At 31.6% G+C, this 25,666-nt stretch overlaps 2 protein-coding genes across 3 annotated transcripts in view; both read right to left on the bottom strand.

Annotated features, from left to right (window-relative positions):
* LOC139517044 (sulfotransferase 1B1-like) overlaps positions 1-10,600 on the bottom strand; it is a 15,589-nt gene extending 4,989 nt beyond the window's left edge. The window contains exons 1-4 of one of the 2 annotated variants that reach the window (XM_071307638.1): positions 10,520-10,600; positions 7,445-7,619; positions 6,487-6,807; positions 961-1,064 (exon numbers count right to left, since the gene is read on the bottom strand). In XM_071307638.1, coding sequence (XP_071163739.1) covers positions 961-1,064; positions 6,487-6,807; positions 7,445-7,619 — 600 coding nt within the window. In that variant the 5' untranslated portion in view covers positions 10,520-10,600. Of the gene's footprint in view, positions 1-960; positions 1,065-6,486; positions 6,808-7,444; positions 7,620-9,484; positions 9,831-10,519 lie in introns of those variants that run through there. The other variant, XM_071307637.1, reaches the window with a different exon arrangement.
* LOC139517045 (sulfotransferase 1B1-like) lies at positions 10,261-25,666 on the bottom strand. The gene is made up of 6 exons (XM_071307640.1): positions 25,576-25,666; positions 20,594-20,768; positions 19,324-19,644; positions 15,059-15,162; positions 12,915-13,080; positions 10,261-12,425 (listed from the first exon to the last, which is right to left on the bottom strand). The coding sequence occupies exons 2-6, from the start codon at positions 20,766-20,768 to the stop codon at positions 12,313-12,315; spliced, it is 879 nt and encodes a 292-aa protein (XP_071163741.1). The 5' UTR covers positions 25,576-25,666; the 3' UTR covers positions 10,261-12,312.

The following is a 25,666-nucleotide window of genomic DNA, read 5'->3' as shown; positions in this document are numbered from 1 at the left end:
ATAGCTATTATTTGTGCATTTCTCTGTCCTGTATGTTCTTCCATTTATTTGTATTGTAGTCGTCATGTATATTTAATATTGCCATGAAAAACAGGTTATACTCACCATTTGTTCTTAAAATGTCCTGTACCAAGCAAGGAAAAGGGTCATTGTTATTATAGTTCGTTTAATTTTAGTGTTGTGTCGTTGTTCTCCTCTTATCTTTGATGTGCTTCCCTCAGTTTTAGTTTGTAACCCGGATTTGTTTTTCTCACAAACGATTTATGAATTTCGAACAAGGTATACTACTGTTGTCTTTATTTATGATGCACATGTCAGTTTCGCAGGTTTTATTTGACCTTGACCACATTTTCACGGTTCATTGCTCAGTGGTTAGTTTTTTGTTATTTGTTATGTTTTCTTAAACTATAAGCAATAGGTCAACTATGTTGTATTGAATGATTTTAAGGTGTATATGTCTGGCAGGCAGATATCATCTGACCTTGACTTTCCATTGGTTATTGTTCAATGTTTTGTTTTCATGGTTAAGTATGTTTCTTAGACGATATAAGCATTAGGTCAAATACTAGTATATTTAAAGCATATAGTGATTTTAAGGTGTACATGTCTGTCTGGCATGGTTCATTGGTCAAGGTTAATTTTTCTTGGTTAAGTCTATTTCGTAGAAACTATAATCAATAGGTCAACTATATTTGGTGTATTGAATGATTGTAAGGTGTACATGTATTTGTATTTGGTTTATCTGATCTTGATCTCATTTTCTTGGATCATGTTAAGTTTATGTGATACTTGTAGGAAAGCTTTGAATTTAGGACTATCAAAATAAAATGAATGGTTAGTAAAGAAGGCGATACATTTTAGCGTGTGCACTCTTGTTTGTATATAAAGTTATCTGAATGCTGTCTTATTGTCGTATATTTTACATCTTATATAATATGAATATGGTAACGTATACCATACCTGTTGCATATCTTCGTAATGAATAACATGTATCGGATAGTCCTTATGTTCCTGTATGGCCTTGTGCCAGTTTCGTACATTGTCAAACCAAGACATATAATCAACTGAAATATATTAATTGCTTGGTAAAAACTAAAGAAAATGAAAATATATATTCTTTTATGGTGTTACCAGTGAATCTTGTCCTTGTTGGAATTTTAAATAGTAAACTGAGAGGGTACAAAAAGGGATTTTAATATATGACATTGTATTTTTTTGGTATTTTTGTCTTTTATTTTTGCTTCTGAGTTTTGTCTATATGCCATTTTGTTTTTCTTTGTCGACATATTTTGTTTTATAGTGATTAAGATTAAGAAACAATATTTATAGCTGTACCCCTATTTTTGACATTTTTATCTGTAAGGTTTGTTTGTTTTGTTTACACATTGTCAATTTAATGGAATTTTATGCGACTGTCATACAAATGAGAGGATAAGGTAGCTATAAACCCAGGTGCAATCCACTATTTTCTACTAAAGAAAATACCTGTGCCAAGTCAGGAACATAAGGTTTGCCATTTGTTAGATATGTTTGAGCTTTTGCTTTTGCCATTTGGTAAAGGAATATTCATTTTGAATTTTCTTGATGTTCGGTATTTGTGTAACTTTACATTTTCTGAAGTAATATTTATCTGGTATGTTCAAAGCAGAATGTTTTGAAAGTCCGAAATACCAAAAGTGTCAGAGCTAACAAAAATATATAAAATGTAATAAGTGTTAATACAAAAATAAAAAAAAAAGGAGAAATAATTAAATACTATTGCGCTATTAACCATCAGATTGCTTCAATATGACGAAAAAAAATAGATAATACCGAAAACATCCAAAACGTTTTAATGTCTTGCAAGTACAAATGAACCTCAGTTGAACCTGAATTCGTGAAGTCCTAACTTGATCTTTAGCTGAAGATGGGTTATGAATGCCCTCAGTGTTTAGTTATAACAATGTCAACATTGAAAGTGAAACAAGCGTATGAAAGGCCGTTCATGTCAAAACCCCGATAAAGTAACGCGTTAATATCTAACGCGATAAAATCACATTTAACGCGATAAATACAGTTTAAACGCGTTAAAATAATTTTTAATGCGCTAATTGATAATTTAACGCGTTAAGCAATTCACTTCAAAAAATGACAGAAAAACTTTCTACTTTCGCCTTACCTAAGTTTTAAGACGTCCGATTTTACTCGAAACCTAATAAATGAAATGGCCGTATGTGTCATATCTTCGTCAATTAACGCGATAATGTTGAGATTATCAGCACATTACATTATTTGACGGGTAAAAGCTTCTCTAACGCGTAAAATGCCACTTTTACGCGTTAAAGCAACTTTGACGCGTTAAATGCAACCTTACGCGTTTAAAGCAACTTTTACGCATTAAAAGCAACGCGTTAAAAGCTACTTTAACGCGTTAAAAACCGAATGAACGCGTTAAAAGCTACTATGTTGTGTCATGTGTGCTGTTGTTTGTTTGTCTTTTTTCATTTTTAGCCATGGCGTTGTCAGTTTGTTTTAGATTTATGAGTTTGACTGTCCCTTTGGTATCTTTCGTCCCTGTTTTTTAACGAGTTAATAGCAATTTTAACGCGTTAAAAGGAACTTTAACGAGGAAAAACCAACTTTAACGCGTTAAAAAGTTCAAATTAGGCTAAGAATTCAAGTTTATCTTTGGAAGTTACAACGCCATTAGAAAGTGTTTTACGATAAAGGTTTTTTAACGCGTTAAACGATGTTTTAACGTGATAAACGATTGTTTTAACGCGTAAATCAATAATTTAACGAGTAAAACAATAATAATTTTACGCGTATAACAATTATTTAACGCGTAAAACAATGATTTAAGGGTATATATTACAGTTACAGGGGAGTTATTTGACTCCTCTGTTTTAAAATGACATTCGGTTTGATTACGTATGAAGATTATTTGTACCTTTCATGTAAAAGTCAATGATGCAATTTTTTTAAATCTGATAAATATACAGCAAAAAAAATGACGTTTTTTCTACATGAACATTTGATACATTTTTGATATTCCTAAACCAAATATTGTATAAATTTATATGAAACTTATATAAAAGAGAACTTATAAATAATTTAACAAAAAAAAAAACAGCTTGTGTTTATCTTTTAAAACAAAAACGTTATGCGTTTCTGTCTGGAGGAAAACTACGTCCTCAATTCCGATAACTGTTGGATATGCCCTTAACGCCTAAACAATGATTTAATGCGTTAGACAAAGTCTTAACGCATTAAACAATGATTTAATGATTAAAACGATGTTTTAACGCGTTACACAATCGTTTTAACGCGTTAAACGATATTTTAACATGTTAAATGATGTTTTAACGCGTTAAAGAAATGTAACGTAGTAACATAATTGATTAGAATTTAACGCGTTAAATGTGATTCATTATGACAAATGTGGCCAGTGCGACAGGTATTTTATCGCGATAAAGGTCTTTTTTCACTTACGTGTTAAACTTAATTATCGCAAAGTTTAACGCGATAAATATATTGATTTTTTTACTCGTTATAACGGAATTTATCGCGTTAAATGTTAACGCGTTACTTTATCAGGTTTTTGACATGAACCGTCTTTCATACAAGAGACCCCCCATAAAAAAATATTTCTTTGACAGATTAGGACCATAAGAAATCATTCATAAACCACGATTTACATTTTCTCTTCTATGACCTGAAATGAAACGGGCCTAGAAAATTGTTATTATAGTTGTTTCGCAGTCTATTTAAAGTTATATTCTATGTTTATATTGGGTCGAATAACTATCGGTAGTCTTCGGAGGTAATCTCAATGGTTAACTAGATGGTGTCTAAAATATGGTATCAAATATTAAATTATTAAGCCTGGTATCTTTGATAATTGTTTGTTACTTAAACAGTTATTTTTTTTATAAGAAGACATAGCATATTTACTTGACGATATCGGGATATAGGTATTTAGTCGGATCTTAACATGTACTTGTAATTTGTTTACAAACCGGTATTGATAAAAATAAACAAACAAATGTCGAAATGTTCAGGACTTAATCAAATCTGTATTTGGGTAAGATGATGCAAGCATACGACTTTTATTGCGTCTAACACTTTGAGAAGCAAATAATCTTGAACCACTTTATTAAAATATTGTGTAAAAACGTCAATTATGAGCTATGAAAGTCAAGTGGCTCGAGCATTTTTCTGAGGAAGTATTCAAAACATTCCAAAGAAATTTTTTTTACAGTGGGTTAGCTTTCATTAGTCTTCACAATCCTATAGATTAACAACTTTTTGTTATATTTATAATTTAGAATCTTCATTGAAGGTGGAGCACGAATGCACAGTTAATTAATTATATTGATGTGCCATTTGTATGCAAGAGTGACATTCCTTTGTATTATGTGCTAATTCGAAATAAAGTTATGCGAGTATTGTCTCCCTTTAATAGGTTCATTATTTTATGATTAAGTATAGGTTTCTGATATTATTTTTAATAATTACAAGATGTATCAATTCAATATATTTCACTTTTTGTTATTCATTGATGTACGAATATAATTTCATAAATTTGAAACGTTTAAAATGATTACATACCAATATAAAGAACTTTTCATCCTTTTTGAAAAAGACTATAAATGAGAGTCGAATTGATTGATTGGGAAATTAACCAGAGTTATCTAATATTAATCACAGAGAGGGACTAGCAAGCAATTTTTAATTGTAACTTATTTAACGTAGAAATAATTTTCCACTATAAACGAATGTTACTTTATACAAATATAAGGACTTTGTTAGCTAAATCTACAAATTTTATTAGATATTATGAATTTTTATTACAATAGAAGGTAGCACAATACAAAGATTTTATAACTCCAACTCCCAAGTTTTAAAATGCTGTAACTTTCTTAATAATACTTGAAAATTTATAAAAGTGGTAGTTTTGGATAGCTAACAGATTACTCTTTCAAATTAATGCAATGTTAGTATTATGCAACAATTATGTAACCAATTATAATGTTAACTGTGTCTAAAATATTTTCCACCAAATTTCCACTTTCAAATGAAATTAGCTTCTGCGTAGGTATCCCTAGAGGGTTGATTTTATTATATGTTGTTCCTATGGCCATTATCTACAAAAGGGTGTCTCAGATTTCAGATAGAATGTATAGAACAAATTTTACACCTAATTAAACATTATCTTCTTTTATGTGGTTAGGATGTTTACACTAATTAGAGATTTATGAGAGAATGGAATACCATAGAGACAATATGAGACACCTTTTTGAAGCCCATGATGTGTTGATTAAGATTTCGTTAAAATTTTCTGTATAGTTAAAGAGATGATAGAACTAAATTCATTCAAGTGAACTTACCCAGATTTTGCCACTAATTACATAATAATTGATTACATAATGATTGCATAATAAAAATATTGCATTCATTAAAAAGATTAATCTTTTATCTATCTATATATACCTCTTTTATTATTTTTTATGCATTCATAAGAAAGTTACAGCATTTCAAAGGTTAGTGATTGGAAGTAAAAAAATCCTTGTATTGTGCTACCTTGATATGCTAGAAGACATGATATCGATTAACTAGCTACCTAAGCTGGAGTTTATAAAATCATATTTCAATTTTGCCCAAGGAGACACCAAACTTTATTATAAGATTCGTTCGGAGATTTTCTTCTCGAATTATCTGTACAAGTATATTTTCCCTTGCATCGTATAAAGTCTATCCGAATTATTTAGCAAATTTTGCTCAAACCACTGCTGGGGCCGGACCGTCTTGCAGTGAGATGAGAGTGTTTTTGTTACGTGTTGATGTTCCTTTGCCTTTTGTATGCCTTTGGTGTGCATGTAACTTTTTTGGTGTCATAATTGATAATCTATATCCCTTATTTTCTATCATTTTATTTCTATATATAACAAAAGGACTCTTAACATCAAGGAATCTGTTTAATTCTTTGAAACATAATATACATTTAGAATTTATTTTCTAGTTTCTGCAGTGCATTAAAACTTTTGTGGATAAACAGCGTTGGCTGTACTTTTACTTCGATGTGGCGCTCATGACTCATGTGTTTGTGACTTGAAAAGAGGGACACAAGGAATTAATCTACCTTTACGACTTAATTAAAAAAACAAATTTCATGTAAATATTGAACTAGTAACATATTTCTTTAGGGGGCAGCTGAAGGACTCCTCCGGATGCAGGAGCATTTCGCTGCATTGAAGACCCATTGGTTGTTGTCTGCATTTTGGTCGGGTTGTGTCTCTTCGACACATTCCCCATTTCCATTCTCAATTTTATTGATACTGAATGTACAAACATGTGGATGTGTTTGATTTTTTATATCGATTATTTTTATTGTTTCCTTTAATAGACTATTATCTTAAGAGTGAAGAGCATACTTAGTTTAACCACATTCCTGATATTTTTTGAATTATCTATTCGGGATAACTCCTGTATATAATAAAAACTTACTATTTCCCTCTAAAAATCTTTCTAAGAAGCCATCCCATGATCCATCATAGTTATACATGAGCAATCCATGATGATGGTGATAATATGAAACAGCAACATCTTTCGGATTTCTCATAGTATAAACGATCTTACATTTCCGCCTACGGCAATCTGTCGGAAGCATTGGAAATTCGAGATGTGTATTCAGTATACGAGGAGACGGTAGAGAATCAAACGACTTTTTTGACATGCTTTCAATCATGCCTTTCATTTTAGTGTGTTCTATAAATTTTGCTTTCTGTGTAGACAGCATCTGGATAATTTCCCAAACCCAATGTGTTCCTGTTAATAAATACTATTATGAATAAAATAAAAACTAACACTAATCTTTTAAATTTGCGAAACAATCATTTGTTATATGTACATTGTAATGTAATTACCAATTTGTAAGGCTAAATTATTTTTGACAATTTGAATATTTATTTATTGATATATTCTTTGCTTTCATATTGTAGGCTGTTCCTGATGAATCTTAATTACATTTAATCAAATGTTATTTTCATTTTAAAAACACTAGACAAATCACATTGTTAGAAACGTAAAGATAAGGAGAATATTAATTCACAAAAAGATCAAAAGACCCCTTGTGTTCCCAATGTGAACAAAAAATTCGAACTTAATCTTCTTCCAATTTACTCTGGAAATCTGTCAGCCTAAAGACAATTTTTATTTTGTGTTATATGGACAAATATAATTAACAAACATGATATTCATCTGTACCTCTTTGATAAAATTAAACATGTATGAGATTTTGTAATTCATTTTGCATTATTCCTCATATCATTATCATTTTTTTTAAATGCTGCTTCTTATTTTTACTTTATTATGTCACTGCTGTTTGAAGACTTTGGTCTGACTTCTAAAATCATAAACACATGAACAAAACAATCTTTGCTTTACAAATCGACCATTTTATTACCTGATTTCGGATAATTACAAAGCAATATATCATCATCTCTAGCTAGATAATGATCTTTCATTGACCGGATGTCATCTTCCTGACTTGGAAATTTGAAATCGGGTAAATAGAATCCATCAACATCTAAAACTTTGATACATTTCCCTTCTGAATCTAGTAGATCCTTCTGTGGCATCTGAAATATATAAAATATCTAAGATTAAATATTAATAATCCAAAACAAATATATAAGTAACCGTATTTATCGTTGGAACAAATTTTATTTTACAACCTCTACAACGTTCGTATTGGGTTTTACAATTTTAAACATCTTTAGTATAAGCATCATTGAAGAGACATACAATTGTCAAAATTTAGGGAAGGGTTGAGCGCTAACAATCATGTTTAACCCCGCCACATTCTGTAGGTGTCTGTCCAAAATTAGGAGTCTGCAGCATAGTGGTTACCGTTAACTTTGTTTATTTCTGTCAAATATGTTTTTGTAACGGTTTTTTTCTCATAAAGTATGCCGTAAGTTTTTATACTTGAATTGTTTCACAGTTTTCATCTCTGTGTCTCTTATGGCTGACTTTACGGTATTGGTTTTCTTATTGATGATAGCCTTTTATCGCTTACTTCTACTTCATTTCAACTCTGGTGGATAGTTGTCTTTTTAGAAATCAGACCACAACTCCTTATTTTTTATTCTAAAAGTTTTTTTTAAATACACCGGAAAATATCATTATTTACCTATAATACAGTTAAGTTCATCTGAATAAATTTGGCAATATATGATGGTAGAGATAGGACAATGTATAACAATATATGTTATTATATATCTATGTATGAGATATGGTGCATGCATAATTAATTTGTCAAACATTGTATATGTATTAGACTCAGATCGACGTCCGGTCTCTAATCGACGTCCGTTCCTCAAACCGCCGTCCAAATCTGACGTAATATTCTCAAATCGACGTCCAATATTTTGATACTCTAATAGACGTCGTCCAATATGAAGTCATGTATTGCCTAAACGACGTCAGCTTGTTTTTAGTCTTCTCTAATAATATATTATATGGATAAATAATAAATAGCTGATATCGGTTCAGTTCAATTTTATATTTTGTGACCAAAACAGACGTAGATTATAGAAGCTAAAAATCGAAGAGTGACGAAAGATACCAGAGAGACAGTCAAACTCAAAGATCGAAAATAAACTGACAACGATATGGCCAAAAATAAAAAGACAAACAGACAAACAATAGTACATAAGACACAACATAAAAAAACTAAAGACTAAGCAACACGAACCTCACCAAAAACTGGAGTGATACCAAGTGCTCCAGAAGGGTAAGCAGATCCTGCTCCACATGTGGCACCCGTCGTGTTGCTTATGTTATTACAAATCTGGTAAATAGTCTTATTCGGTAGGTCACATTCATGAAAAGGGAAGGGTATTGAAGTTATGACATAAGGAACATATGCGATAACATCTGTGAAACGGTTATTCTGTAACGGTCAACCGACTCGTGATGTCGTCCGTAAAAGCTAACGTCGATTAGAGAAGCCAAACATTGGACGTCGATTAGATAGGCATAAAATTGGTCGGCGATTTGAGGATAAGTTATTGTGACGTCAGAATTGAACGTCAATTGGGTGAACGGACCTCGATTAGAGACCGGATTTCGATCAGAGTACTACATACGGATATTAAAAGATGTGGTATGAGTGCCAATGAGACAACTCTCCATCTTAGTCACAATTCTTATTCTGTTCTTATAATAATGTATATCCACTTTTCTTTGGAAAGACTTGTTGATTTTGTTTAGATTATTATTTCGTTCTTTTTCCGACAGTGTTTTGTGGTTTCGTAAGATGTCGCTTATATTTTTTGCATATGATGTGAAACAGTTATTGCAACTTTGAAACTTTGAACCCCCCTTTTTTTGGACGCTCAATGCATTTGAATGGGGATATATAGTTGGACCCCCCCCCCCCCCCCCCTTTTTGCCCCTTTCTAAAATGGCTGGATCCGCCCCTGAGTTCTAGGTTTCTTACCTTGAAATTGAGGTCTAGGTCATATTCAATTTTGACGTTCTAGATTTTGACCTTTCTTTAACTTCATATGTATACATGATAAAGCTATAGGACTTTTGCATTGGGTTGCTAGCCATATGTCCTTGAAAAATATGGAATCAGTGTCAAGTAAACTACAACATAATACTGAAAGCACTGTAAAACCAGGTTCAATCCACCATTTTCTACATTTGAAAATGCCTGTACCAAGTCAGGAATATGACAGTTGTTGTCCATTTGTTTTTTACGCGTTTTGTCATGTGATTGGGGACTTTCCGATTGAATTTTCCTCGGAGTTCAGTATTTTTGTGATTTTACTTTTTTTTCACACCAGGCGGAAGTAATAAATAATCTCCCTTTATTACTATTACTATAGATAAATGTTTGAACACGATGGGGTAATCTTTCTATCATTTCACGCTATAATCTCATCTATTTAATATTATTGTAGAATAGTATACACTGACACGTCCCATTCAATTATTAATTTCACAGATCGTGTTTGTACTATTCATCAGGACTTTAATTAATGCAATATAGTCCTTACTCCTTCCGTTTCGAGATATCTGATCATTTTAATGTTGAGGATGATATGTTATTGTTCCAGGAGAAAAAACATAAAACAATATCGTGTAATATAACAAAAAATTGTTTGGATGCTGCATGTTGCTCCAGATTGACCATAAGACAACATGTCTCAAATATGCATGTCCATATCATACATAATTCATTAACAGGGATGTACTTATAACACAAAATTCCTCCAGCATGTTTATTGAACGTTAATAAAACAAAATGAACCTATCAAATGTATAATACATATAATTGGTTTCTTGAATAATACATAAAAATATCTATGATAAACATATGACTGTATTGCATATTTCAAATTTTTCTCATCAGCTCAAGATCATCAATAATAAGTCAAAATAAAACAAATAATATATCTCTTAGATGACTATAAATACAGAAGATATAAGTAAATATTAAATAGTCAAATATAGTGTTATCACTTACAGTTAAGACGATCCACTCTGTAAACAAATGAACGTATAATGTAACCCACAGGTTAATAATATGTCAGTTTGTGTAGTTGTGTATTTTAACGATTTTCTTTATCACTATGTCAATGCTTTTCTCAAATATGCGTTGCGCTTCAAGTGATGAAATAATTCGAAAATTGTAAAGATTAGAAAAAAATAAACTGCATCTTTCAAAAAGTTCTTTTTCATCAAATCAAACTAAATTCATTGCATACAAACGAGAATTTATTCCAATTACTTAACAAAGTTATACGATTAAAGCCAGTATGCAATAAAAAAAAATATGAAAAAAAGTTCCTAATGTGAAGTAGACGAAATTAACTTAACACGATCGAATATTGATGTCCATAAATAGGCAAACTGGGCGATGTTTGACTTATTTACTGACTGCTTTTGTTCATGAATTATTGTAATTATAATATGATAATGAGACTGAAAAATCTTTTTTTGTTTGTTAAGATAAACAATACATTTAACGTGGCATAGGTTAGGATTTATGAGTTTTGAACAGCGGTATATACTACTGTTGCCTTTATTTAGAAGCTGTGTTTAATATGCATTTCTTTGTGAAAAATGGCTTGTTAAATGGAAACGCTTGATTTGTAAATTGTCTTTTTTCTCTCTCGGTAATAGGCTATTAAAAATAAGTAATATACTCCATATGTGAAAAACTGTTTCCTTACATGTCTATGTATTATTTGTGAAACATTAAATATTCTGAAAGTGCGAATTTTCTGTATAAAATCAATATTATACAGCCAAAACTTTTTATTGCCTAAAATATGCTAATGAAAGATTCAAAACTATATCAAGACAAAACGACATGTTTTATTGGAATTATAGACATAGATTAAAACAAAACCGTTTGAAGTTAAAAAAAAATTAAACAATATCTTCGGCAATAAGGGGTTTCATTTCCACGGTGAGGGATTTGGGCTCCTTTGAGTCTCTAGTTTAGTTAAGCTCCTACATTTTGTATAAGTTAATGTCAATGTACATTGATAATCATATACACAATAACATAGAGTTGTAGCATAATCTTAACTTGAAGTCATCGTCTGTATACCTTATACGGCTGTATGTAGTCTTATAATTCAGTGATTAAAAATCTTATTTTATAATAATATTACATTTTCATCTGAAACAAATCTTAACAGGAGATGAAAGCAGAAATTACACAATGATACAAATTTAAAAGTAAGATGTGGCATATTTCCACAAGAGACCAAATGATAAAGAAGTAAGCAACTATTGGCCTGTGGGTGTTTAAATTTGTTAAACATATCAAATCGAACTAAATGGATGCCCTTTTATGATAGTTTCATCCAATTATAGAAAAAAATAACTATACAATGAATTGCAATGACTCAAGTCTGAGCACTTAGAATGACCATACTTGGCTTTATATAATTGCTTGGTATCTTTTATCAGTTGGTTTTTCTATTTGTCACGCATGCTGAGTAGTTCTATATACTTCTTATAATTTTTCATTAAGTCAAACAATATGTTTAAAAAAGTGTACACTAAAGCAATTGCTTGGTTAAATCACTTCTTCTCTCGTCCTACATAGTTTGTTTGGCTTTATAACTATTTTGATCTAAGCGTCACTGATGAGTCTTATGTAGACGAAACGCGCGTCTGGCGTATTAAATTATAATCCTGGTACATTTGATAACTATAGTATAAGATAAAAAAAATCTAAATTACATTCCATATTCTTGTTGATTATAACTTTTAGCTATTTTACATCTATAACATCTATAACATTCATAATGTGAATTTAATGTCCAAATTTAAATCAGCTATTTTTTCCTGAAACAATTTATCAAACTTCTCATTCTGTGCTACTGTAAAAACCTTCTTCCATCCACCCACTTTACCTGCAATATAAATAAATTTGATTATATACATTCTGGTCATCTCATAGCAACATTTCAAATATAATTGAAAAAATGTGGATAAAAGTCAATAAGACCGAAACCAAACAGCACAATAAAACAAAACAATAACATTTAAAAATTGACATACAGATTTGTAGTAATGGTCATGACTAAGTGTCATTACATTTTTTTTTTAATTTGAAATCTCCTGAAGTCTAGATAGTAATTTATAACCACAGCTCCAAGTGAATGTTACTGTATCCATTCTAGTTTCAATATATATATGTTTATTCTAGAGTTATAATCTTTTGTTATAGATCATTATACTAATAATCTTTTTCAAATATCTTTTGTATGTCCCAGGTTCACCTCTGGTCTTCATGTCATATGTATTCCCTATTAAACATGCAATATATAAAAGACTGTCAGATTATAATTATTTTATTGTTAAATTAAATTTATCATGAATGATTCAAAATAATAAATTACCTTCTCTGTAGATTCCAGCTGTATTTTCTTTCCAAAAAAATTTAGCGTGACATTTACCCTTTTGCATCATTTCAAATTGACACTTGTCTTGGATACCTTTTAACAACTTTTCATTATATGGTTTCTCTAGAAATTTTGCTAATTTTCTTATTTCTTCAATGCCATTCTGAAAACAAATAAGTGCTATGAATGCTGAAAGATTATTTACAAATTGTACACATTTCTAGATGATTGCAGAATCGCAATTAAATAAAGTTTATTTATTTAAAACCCTGACGCTACAAGAGGTATGCAAACACACATAAAACAAATGCAAGAGAGTAAGGCATGGTAGCAATGATATCTATGCATGCTAAGTTGCATTGAAGAACCATTAGTTGCCTTCGGCTGTTATCTGCTGTTTGTTTAGTTTCTTTGACACATTCCCCATTTCCACTCTAAATTTTTAGTACAGTACAATAACTTTCATTAACTGCCAGCGTGTTTGTATTATTCAACATTGATTAGCCTGCATATCTGTATCTGTTTTGTGTTAAAATGTATCTTTTGTTATTATTCTATGGACTTAAAATTAAAAAAAGGGTAAAAGTGAAAATTAAATTCATAAACATGTTTATTATGTATTTCCAGTTTAGAGATGAGTCAATGGTTGTCCTTTAGGGAAAATTTGGCTATGTTATATTTTCGATGTAACATTCATCAACTACTCAAGTGGTTGTGTTGACTTGGTGTAAATGTAGTGTTTTGCCCTTTATACTCAAAGAATTATATTCATATCTATAAAGACTGCAGAACTTATTTATATTCTCCTTTAAAAAAGTGGGAGATAGGTAAATATGCAAGTGTTACTGGAATATTGATACTTAAACATTGAAAATCTACAATGTCACTATTTTTTTTTTTCATTTTTGGAGTTGAGTTCTTATCTGACCCTCAATGTCAAATTCTAGATGGCCAAGTGTACGGTTGTAAGTAAAATCTATATACTCGGGTAGATTTAGCACATAATTTGATTATTATCGAAAAATCAACAAAGTTTAATTCTGGACCTTTTTGAACCTTAATGTAAACATATATGATAACTGGGAGCAATATACAAAATCTAAATACACGGTTTGGTTCCGTATTTTAAAGATTTAAAGAACCCTACTAATTCAGTTGTTGATGAAATCAAACAAAGTTTAATGTTGAGCACTTTGAACCTCGATATGGACAATTTCAAAAGTGGGGCCAAAAACCAAAATCAAAGTGCACGGTTCTATTTGGCATAATACAGAACATCGAGAAGTCACATCCCATTTAAATTGGTAAAGGAATAAGCAATTTTATGCAAAGCACTAGAAACAACAATATGGTTTTTGGTTTCTGCCCCTTTTCCTTAACGATTAGGACCATAATCCTGAAAACCTATACCGACATTCTTTCTTTCGTGTGGAACCTTATGGTACAAGGATATAAAGAAACTAAGGTTTCAACTCCTTCAGGCAAAGTTGACTTTAGATGATATTAGCTTATGATCTTAGGTTTTTTGTCATAAAGCTCTTCAATGGTTTCGGTACTTATACATCTTCGGATTTCAAATATTTGAGCGTTCCGGATGAAGGTTAATCCAAAAAGTGCTTCGAACGCATGAAATTATAAAACGTGTTGTTTTCAATTTTTTACATCACTGGGTCGATACCTCTGCTAGTGGACTATCAGGCCCCGAGGGTATCATCAACTCAGTAGTAGACACTTCTGTACTGACATACGTTTATAAGTTTTGAAATTAATAAGAAACTAAGGTTTTTCTCCTTCAGGCAAAGTTGACTTTAAATGAATTTGGCTATTTTTAAAGTTTTTTTTAAAAATGTTTGGCTTGAGCGTTCCTAATGAAGGTAAATCCAGAAAAGCGCTTCGAACGCATGAAATTATAAACGTGTTGTTTTCAATTTTATATAGAGATCCATAGACTTATACTGAAGTATTATTGCGGAAGTATTTAATTGTATTAAAATCTATGACGCTATGAGTTCTTATTAAGTGCAGAATATTTGTCACTTGCATAGTTGAAATCAGGAATTTTTATTAACACAAAAGTATTTGAATGCTGTCTTATAGGCGTATGCTGAACATCTGATATAATGTGAATATGTTTATCATACCTTATGCATATCTTCGTAATGAATAACATGTATAGGATAATCCTTATGTTCCTTTATGTCCTTGTGCCAGTTTAGTACATTGTCAAACCAAGACATATAATCAACTGAAATATATTAATTATATATAATTAAAAAAAACTGAAGAAAATTGAACAAGTTATTACTGGTACATTATGTACTTTTGGAACTTTATATGGTGTATTAAAAGTGTAAAAGTTGTAACGTAAGTATATGGTATTATTTTCGTGCACACACACACGTGTTTTTGCATTCTTGTCTTTCATGTTTGCTGAGGTGTTTACCTTTATGCAATTTTGTTTGTCTTTGTTTGTATATATTTTTTTTTATAGAGATTAAGATTATGACACAATTTTGACTGATGTACCCCTATTTTTGACATTTTTACCTATTATGTTTGTTTGTTTTGTACACACATTGTTGTCAATATAATGTAATGATATGCAACTGTCATACATGTGAGAGCTTTAGCTAGCTGTAGAACCAGGTTCAATTCACTATTTTTTACATAAGGAAATGCCTATACCAAGTCATCAATTTGATAGTGGTTTTCTACTCGTTTGATGTGTTTGAAATTTTGATTTTGCCATTTGATATGGGACATTTCGTTTAGAATTTTCGGTTTTCATGTTATTTGTATGCCCCCGCAACTAAAAGTTGGGGGATATTGTTTCACCCCTGTCCGTCCGTCCATCCGTCCGTCCGTCCATCCGTCCGTCCGTTCTTCCATCCCATTATGGGTATATAGTTATTCGGCATAACTCCTCCTACAGTTTAAATCCTAGGAAGTTGTCACTTTGATGTCTGTTTGTACATATATTGAAGGTATACATGTGGTCAGGGTTTTGATTTTTATTAATATTTGCTCTTTTGGGTGACAGTTAAACTTTGTCATTTTTTTGAGTATTTACTTTCATAAGAGGAGCACTTCTAGATAACTCCTCCTACAGTTTAAATACTATGAAGTTTTAAAAGAGGGACGAAAGATACCAGAGGGACAGTCAAACTCATAAATCGACAATTAACTGACAACGCAAGGCTAAAAAGGAAAAGGACAGACAAACAATAGTATACATAACACAACATAGAAAACTAAAGAATAAACAACACGAACCCCACCAAAAACTAAGGGTGATCTCAGGTGCTCCGGAAGGGTAAGCAGATCCTGTTCCACATGTGGCACCCGTCGTGTTGCTTATGAGATAACAAATCCGGTAAAAAGTCTAATTCGGTAGGTCACATTTATGAAAGGGAAGGGGACTGTAGTTACGACGTAAGGAACATATCCGATATCATTTGTGAAACGGTTATTCCATAACGGTCAACCAACTCGTGATGGCGTCCGTAAAATTTACGGAGAGATGATTTCAACTTCACCATTTGGAACTCTTGATTTAATAGCTTCCTTGTGAGCAACAACCCTCTATCAAGAAAATCATGATAGGAAATGCAAGCACGGGAATATCGTATCAATTGGGAGATATATACACCGTATGCAGGTGCTGCTGGAATGTTTATGACCCCTTCTGTAGCCATTTTTGTACGAAATTTTGAAACTTCAATTGTATCAAAACAACATATATAATGAACAATAGAGATAGGCCAATTTGTACATGTACCGAGTGGAAACTTGATGCAAAGCATTATTATTTACAGTGTCATTGCATTTAATAGAAAAAGAGTACTTTGTGGCAAATAAACCAAGATTTTTATAGAAAATCCACAGTCTTTATTACAGAGATTTTTGTTTTAAAATTTGAAACATAGATTACTCACTTGCTTTTCTATGATGTGCTAGTGTTTATTTTTAACAAAAAGTTCTAACCAACCTGTAAATTCCAAAATACCTCGTGCTGAGTCACTAAAGTCGAGCTCACCCTAAAAGGTGTACTTGATTTGGTCAATTTTTTAAAATTTTGTTTAACCAATAACTACAATAATAAACTTGTTTTAAGGAAATCAATGCTAGCACTGTATGCAATAATCCAATATCTATCAGTCATCAAATCGCCAAATATGAGAGTACAAGGATAAAGGCTGAGGATTTTCTATAAAATTTCCATATGTTTAGCATTGAATCAACACAAAGGTACATAATCCTTAACTTTACTGGCTGTTTTTACATGTATTGAAGGTCTGCATGTGGTCAGGGTTTTGATTTTTATTAACATTTGCTCTTTTGTGCGATAGTTGTTGTCATTTTTTTGGATTATTTATTTGCATAAGAGGAGCTTTTTAAGATAACTCATCCTACAGTCTGAATGCTAGGACGTTTCCACTTTGCTGGCTGTTTGTACCTATGTATTGAAGGTGTACATGTGGTCAGGGTTTTTATTTTTTATTAATATTTTCTCTTTTGGTAGATAATTGAACTTTGTCATTTTTGGGGTATACACGCTTAAATGTTATAGTTATTGTAAGATAACACTTTTCATCTGCGGAGACACAATTGATGGTCCCGAAGATGCAAAGTATCTCCAAGACACAATACTATCTTAAAGAAAGTACCACATTGACTTTGTTATAATACAGTTACTTCAGTTTGGAGTGCATGGGCATCACTTTATCTAGTCTTTTTCTGGAGTAATCTTTATCAGGTATGCTCAAAGCAGAATGTTTGGAAAGTTCAAAATACTAAAAGTTTGAGAGCACAAATAAATATGAAATGCAAAAAGTGTCAACTTTGGTTTTGGCTTTAGTGTGGCTTTAGCTGCCTTTAAGACATAACAATAAAATACAATTTTGGTTGTTACAAACTGTTGAAACAGCGGAATAATGAAATACTATTTTACCAATATGTTTGGTCTGTATTCCATTTTGTGCTTTTTTGTTATATGTTTGTATGGTTTTTTTTAGTGAATAAGATTATAGCACAATGTTGACTCTGTATTACCTGTGTGTTTGTTCGTTTTGTTCACGCATCGTTGACAATATAATGAAATGTGATGCGACTGAAAAACAAGTGAGAGGTTTAGCTATCTATAAAACCAGATTCAATCCACAATTTTTTAGATAAGAAAATGCCTGTACCAAGTAAGGAATATGACAGTTGTTATCCATTAGTTTGATGTGTTTGAGCTTTTGATTTTGCCATTCGATTAGGGACTTTCAGTTTTGAATTTTCCTCGGAGTTCAGTATTTTTCATCTTCGCTAGCCAACGGTTACGATCCACTCCCGTTCTCTTCGGGAGTGGATCGTAACCCTTGGCTAGCGGAGATGAGTATTTTTGTGATTTTACTTTTTGCTGTTATCCGTGAATTTTTTCAATATGACCAAAAACACTTACAAAACAACCAAGACGAATTATTAGCTTGCAAGTGAATAATTCAACCTTAATTGAACCTGTATTTATGATATTCTTACTTTATCATAAGCTGGAGATGGTTATGATTTTTCTAAATTTATTCAGTTATATATATAAAACAAAGAATGCCATTATTGACAGTGAAAAAAGAAATCAACCATTAACAAATTCATTGGACCACAAGAAATATTCATATACAGGTAAAACCATCATTTACAATCTATAACCTGAAATCAAACAGACCTAATTACACGTGTCAATTAAATTTATATCGATATTTATATCAGGTCGAATGACTATTGGCAGTGTGTCGACCGTCTTTGGATGTAATCTCAATGGTTAACTAGATGATGCCTAATTTGCTTGACGTAGTTAAATAAGTAAAGATCAAAGATCGCAAAAGTCGCTAAAATAAATCGCCCGCGAAAATTTGTTGATTTACAGTATGATAATTCAAGTCTTATCTGTGATCACGAATTTGACAGCTAATCCGAATATGCCCCTTTGAAACAATTGCAAAATTTGATGATCTTTGTTAACAGACAAAAGTGATTGATTGGTGATTGCTGAAAGCAACATCAGCACAAAAATGCTATATCGCGGCGAGCGTAGGCAAAGAGTACTTGAGTTTGAAACATGCCAAAAAACTAAGCACTGGTCGCTGTATCATCTAATCACTAAAGATCAATAAAGGGACCATATGTAGATATTGGTACTGCATGGAGAAAAAATGTTTATGTGGTTGATTATTTATACCGCTTATTTTCATTATTTCCTTTCGCTCATTATTCTATGCGTGAACAATAGTGCACTATTTGTCCCTTGTGGTTTACCAGACTACACTTATTATATGACACTTACATCAGTTCACCATATCCCTGATTTCGTTTTGAATTTTCTATTGGTGATAACTCCTGTATGTTAAAAAAAACACCAACTTACGATTCCCTTCTAAAAATCTTTCTAAGTAGCCATCCCATGATCCATCATAGTTATACATAAGCAATCCACGATGATGATGATAATATGAAACAGCAACATCTTTAGGATTTCTCAAAGTGTAAACTATCTTACATTTCTGCCTAAGAAAATCTTTTGGAAGCATGGACAATTCTAGATGTGTATTCAGTATACGAGGAGACGGTAAAGAATCAAATGACTCTTTTGACATGCTTTCAATCATGCATTTCATTTTAGAGTATTCTATCAATTCTGCTTTCTGTGTATGCAACATCTGGATAATTTCCCACACCCAATGAGTCCCTGTTAATAAATAATATTATGAATGACAGAAACGAATACTAATCACTTTAAATTTGCGAAACACGAATTTTTGACAGAAAAATTGTAATGTTAATAACCAAATGTGCGAAATAGCATTGGATTGATTAAAAAACAACTTTTAAGGCATGATAATTCGATTATTTATTTATTTATACATTCATTATTTTCAAATTTTTATGTTTGAGTGTTCCTGATCAAAGTGTATCAAATTCTTAAATTGTTATTTTCATTTTAGAAACACTATATATCCAATGTTGTTAGAAGATAAAGAGAATACGAATTCATAAAAAGATTAAACGAAGGCATTGTATTCCCGATGTGAAATATATTGAACATAAAACTCTACCTTATTTTTCATTGCATTAACTCTGGAAATCTGTTAGTCTCGAACTTATCTTTATTTATTTTTTATGTGGGCAAATACAACATTTAAACATGATAAACATTTGTACCTCTATAAAAAATTAAACTATTTACCGGATTTGTTATCTCATAAGCAACACGACGGGTGCCACATGTGGAGCAGGATATGCTTACCCTTCCGGAGCACCTGAGATCACCCTTAGTTTTTGGTGGGGTTCGTGTTGTTTATTCTTTAGTTTTCTATGATGTGTCATGAGTACTATTGTTTGTCTGTTTGTCCTTTTCATTTTTAGCCTTGGCGCTGTCAGTTTATTTTCGATTTATGAGTTTGACTGTCCCTGTGGTATCTTTCGTCCCTCTTTTAAACAGGTATGATATTTTGTAATTCATTTTGCATTATTCCTTTTATTGTCATAATTTTTTTTCCTTCATATTTCTAAAATGCTACTTATCCACTTCCACTCTTTAAATTCACTGCTCTTTAGATTAGAATTTCTTTGCTCTTACTTATCAGAATCAAAAACACATGAACAAAACAAACTTTGCATATCTACAAATTTAATACCTGATTTCGGATAATTACAAAGCAATACGTCATCATCTCTAGCTACAAAATGATCAGCCATTGACCGGAAGTCATCTTCCTGACTTGGAAATTTGAAATCGGGTAAAAGAAAACCATCAACATCTAAAACTGTCATATATTTCCCTTCTGAGTCTACTAGATCCTTCAGTGGCATCTGAAAGGAGAAGGTTCGAGAAGGGTTAAAATTTGCCTTAAATATTTGATGTTTTTTTAAATCGGGCCTAATTATAGTTATCAAAGGTACCAGGATTATAATTTAGTACGCCAGACGCGCGTTTCGTCTACATAAGACTCATCAGTGACGCTCATATCAAAATATTTATAAAGCCAAACAAGTACAAAGTTGAAGAGCATTGAGGATCCAAAATTCCAAAAAGTTGTGCCAAATACATCTAAGGTAATCTATGCCTGGAATAAGAAAATCCTTAGTTTTTCGAAAAATTCAAAGTTTTGTAAACAGGAAATTTATAAAAATGACCACATTATTGATATTCATATCAACACCGACGTGTTGACTACTGGGCTGGTGATACCCTCGGGGACGAAACGTCCACCAGCAGTGGCATCGACCCAGTGGTGTAAATAGTTATCAAAGGTACCAGGATTATAATTTAGTACGTCAGACGCGCGTTTCGTCTACATAAGACTCATCAGTGACGCTCATATCAAAATATTTATAAAGCCAAACAAGTACAAAGTTGAAGAGCATTGAGGATCCAAAATTCCAAAAAGTTGTGCCAAATACATCTAAGGTAATCTATGCCTGGAATAAGAAAATCCTTAGTTTTTCGAAAAATTGTTTTAAATTTCACATAGAAATACTTGTGATAATACTATTAAGACAAACATATATTTTTCGGACACATTCCTTTACAATTTATGAAGCTATGACCCCTTAAATAATCATTATTTTTATTTTAAGGTCAATTTTTGTACTTTTTTCCATAATTTTAGTAGTCTTTTTGGCATAATTAATCTTGGTCGCCATCCACGATCCAGAAAGGTTTTATATTGATGAATTCTATATCAAAATTGGAATGTTTTGGTTACAACAGATTTTGAATCGTACGTGGCGGCCAAGTTGTGTCTAAAGCTTTTAGGTCTGAAAATTGCACAAAATCATCATATTTTGACAAAATGGCCAAAATGGGCTTACTATGGAGAATATTATGGACTTTTATGAAAAAAAACTAATGTATTTAGCATTAAGACTTTTGAAATAGACCCATTTACGAACCAAATTGTGACCTTTTTGGTGTTTCATGATAAAGTTGATATTTAAGGCCATTTTGTGCCATAAGTGAACATTGAACATAAAATACAAATATCTCAGAAGAATATATATAGTTATTTGTGGGAACAAATGTCTTTCTTTTATCTTTTCTTTTTCTCTCACAAGTTCTGCATCAGTTTACTTCAGAATAAAACTAAAAAGTAAATGAATGTCTCAAAAACTATTATGTCTATTATAGTCAAAGGCGAAAACTGCTACTTTGGCAACTAACTTTTAGTCTAGTATGAGCAGCTGTGTTGGTTGAGAGGCGAACGCATACAGTACATCTGAATGTTGAATTTGTCAGACGTAAATATGATTGTCGTATTTCAAAGTGGAATGCATTATGAAATTAAAAAAAAGAGAACCTTATAAATGTTATTACTACTACAAGGTCGACACTTCTGCTACATTTTAGATTGAGGAATTATTTCCTTCACGTACAGTTCCGATTCGTTGCCTGGAATGGGATTTACTGTAACTTTTGCATTAAATTTTGAATTTTCAAATATTTTGGGATCAATTTCAAAAATACAATATATTTATGAAGGAAAATTTCAAACTAACAATTCATGTAACTTGGCGAAAAAAATAACAAAATGGCGAAAAATATACTGTTTTGGCGAAAGAGGTGAGAGAAAAAAATAAGTGACCCAGGGAAAAGCTTGTAGGAAACATTTACCGAACTTTTATGAAATAATGGATATTTTGTAGACGAAACGCGGGTCTGTCGCAAATACAAAATTACAATCCTGGTATCTATGGTGGGTTTAATTACATTATTTGGTTCAAATTTGCATTTATTTAATTTTGAAAATAAGTTAAAATTCAAAAATGTGTCGCACACATAACTAGTTTTGATTGTATGTCCAAGTTGTGCTCAGCTTGTGACCCTTTTAGTTTTAATCAGTTCTTTAACATTTGCATTTAATTTAGGATTTTCAAATATGTTGGCCTCGATCATCACTTAGTTAAATTTAAATTTGCTTTTATAAAAGTTAGGAAATCGCTTTCAATGGAGAAATGAAACTCATGCAAAGGTCTGATCCCTTGTCCAGTTTGATTTTCAATTTATGTCCTTTTTTGTATTGATCACCTCTTCAACGTTCGTTATAGGTTTTCGATTTTTAAACAAGTTGAATAGACGTTAAATTGTCGAAATACCGGGAAGGGTTTGTACGCTCAACAACATGTTTAACAACGCTACATTCTGTATGTGCCTGTCCAAAGTTATGAGCCTAAAGTACAGAGGCTGTTGTTTGTTAATTTCTGTCATATCTGTTTTTTTGTCATTTTAGTGATATTTTTTTAGAATTGTCATATAAGCGGGAGGTTTGGCTAGACATATTACCAGGTTCAACCTACCATTTTTGTTTCTTAAAATGTCATGTACCAAGTTAGAAATATACAAGTTATCAAATAGTTCGTTTCTATGTATGTTGCCTTTTGTTTTTGTTCCACTTCAGTGTTCCCGTTGTTCTTTTGTTTTCCTCTTATAGTTGACACGTTTTCCTCGGTTTTAGTTGGTAATCTAGATTTGTTTGTCTCTAAGACTTGATCGATTTATGAAATTCGAACACCGGTATACTAGTGTTGCCTTTATTTGTTATCAATTAGGACGTTAGTTTTCTTATTGAATTGTTTCACGGTTTTCATCTCTATGCCGTGTATGGCTGACTATACGGTATAGGTTTTCTCATTTTCGGAGGCCGTATGGTGCCCTTTTATTAATTGCTTACTTCCTTCTTCGTTTTTACTCTGGTAGATAGTTGTCTAATTAGAAATCATACTACAACTCCTCAGTTTTATGCTAAAAGATGTATTTTTAATTTTCTGCACACTATAATAAATCATGGTTTACTTGTAATGTTGTTAAGTTCAACTGAATAAATGTACTACATGTAGCAATATATGAGGGCAGAGATGGTACAATGTATGACAATATATGTTATTATATGTTTATGTGATATAGTGCATGCATAATTAATTTGTCAAACGTTGTATATATTATATAAGCTGTTATTATTTTGGGAATCAAGTTGTGTATCATTATTATTGTTGTAGGTTAATGTTTGAAGACGATCGAATAATCATATCAGTTGAGGCTATTATGGGTAACCTTTAATTTTTGTATTATTAATACGGTTTTTATACACTGACATGTCCCTTTAAACGATTTATCTAATGTGTCTGTACTGTTCATTCTTATTTTCGACGCAACGGTATCCCATTCGTTTCGTGATATCTGATACTTGCAATAATGATAATGATGCTTAATTCTGTTTCGACGACTTATTTGTTATTGATCCAGAAGAAAAAACCCTGAACAATGTCTTTGTTGTCCATTCGTTTGATGTGTTTTGTCATTTGATTTTGCCATTTGATTAGGTACTTTCCTATTGAATTTTCCTCGGAGTTCAGTATTTTTGTGATTTTACTTTTTAATATGACAAAACAATCTTTTTTTTATTATCTGCAAAAATATTTGAAATTTACAGCGAATCTGTATACTATCACACACAAACACACACACATATCGTCCTCCTTCTTTTGGCATTAACATTCAAAAGAACGATAAAACATATTCCGTCTCATCTTTAGATTGAATATAAAACTCTTATAACAATCGTTATAAAGAACGAAATATTAAACCATCTTTCTAAAATCATGCATTTCATTGTGCTTATCATTCGTTTCACAGTAGAATACGGCCTGCAAAATTATCATAATGAGGTAAACACAACTAGTGGTGGAAAATAAATATCTATAAAGATCTGATCAAAATGGTCTATATGCCATTCTGTGCCTCTTTGTTACATATTTGTGCTTTTTAGTTACATATTTGTTTGGTTTTTTAACTGATTAAGATTATAACACAATGTTGACTGCTGTACTCCTGTTTTTGACTTTTTTTACACAATATGTCTGTTTGTTTTGTTCACACATCGTTGTCAATATAATGGAATTTGATGCGACTGTAATAAAAGCGATAGGTTTAGCTAGCAATAAAACCAGGTTCGATCCACCATTTTCTGCATTAGAAAATGCCTGTACCAAGTCAGGAATATGACAGTTGTTGTCCATTCGTTTGATGAGTTTTATCTTTTGATTTTGCCATTTGACTAGGGACTTTGCGTTTTGAATTTTCCTGGGAGTTTAATATTGTTGTCATCGACTATCGATAACAGTGATTTTACGCTTACCCAGCATCCAGTGCGGATTTAAATATATCAAAAAAGTAAAGTACATGCAGGTGCACGAGAAGAAAAAAAGAATGTTTAAATTTAAATCAACATACAAGGTTTAGTCCTCTGCTAGTTATTCGTATTATTTTATTTAAACGTTCAGAACCCACAGTTTTAATGTCTATAACACGTACGATATGACAAGTGAGTGTTACAGACGAACGTTCACCTAATCTGACCCAGTCAATCGATAACCTGCACGAGCCAAGAAATTGTCTTGTCTACGCTGTTGTGAAAATGATTGTAAATACTTACAATATCTATGATACCAAAAAAATGCAACTTTTGCTTGAATATTTCAAACATTTTTTTCTCATCCGTGCATTGTGCTCAAGAAGTTGATCATCAATAAGACAAAATAAAACAAAAACAAATCTTTTAGTTGAATAAAAAGTAAGCAAAATAGAGGTAATATCAAATAATAAAACAGTGTAATAACTTACGGTTAAATGATCCGATTCGGTATACAAACAGACGCTTTATGTAACACACATGTTAATAATATGTCAGTTTGTGTAGTGCGTATTTTAACTG

The sequence above is a fragment of the Mytilus edulis genome, chromosome 3 (genome assembly GCF_963676685.1).
Source record: "Mytilus edulis chromosome 3, xbMytEdul2.2, whole genome shotgun sequence".
NCBI classification, from domain to species: Eukaryota; Metazoa; Mollusca; class Bivalvia; order Mytilida; family Mytilidae; genus Mytilus; species Mytilus edulis.
This window is presented reverse-complemented; position numbering and strand designations above follow the sequence as displayed.

Bases quoted from the DNA above. Each gene is read 5' to 3' on its own strand.
- LOC139517045 (XM_071307640.1), bottom strand. From the start codon at position 20,768: ATGCCACTGAAGGATCTAGTAGACTCAGAAGGGAAATATATGACAGTT. The intron at 13,081-15,058 runs GTATGATAAACA...ATTTGTTTTCAG, and splicing joins ATTACGAAGATATGCATAAG to AATGGCATTGAAGAAATAAG. The intron at 12,426-12,914 runs GTAATTTATTAT...TTTATATTGCAG, and splicing joins AGCTGGAATCTACAGAGAAG to GTAAAGTGGGTGGATGGAAG.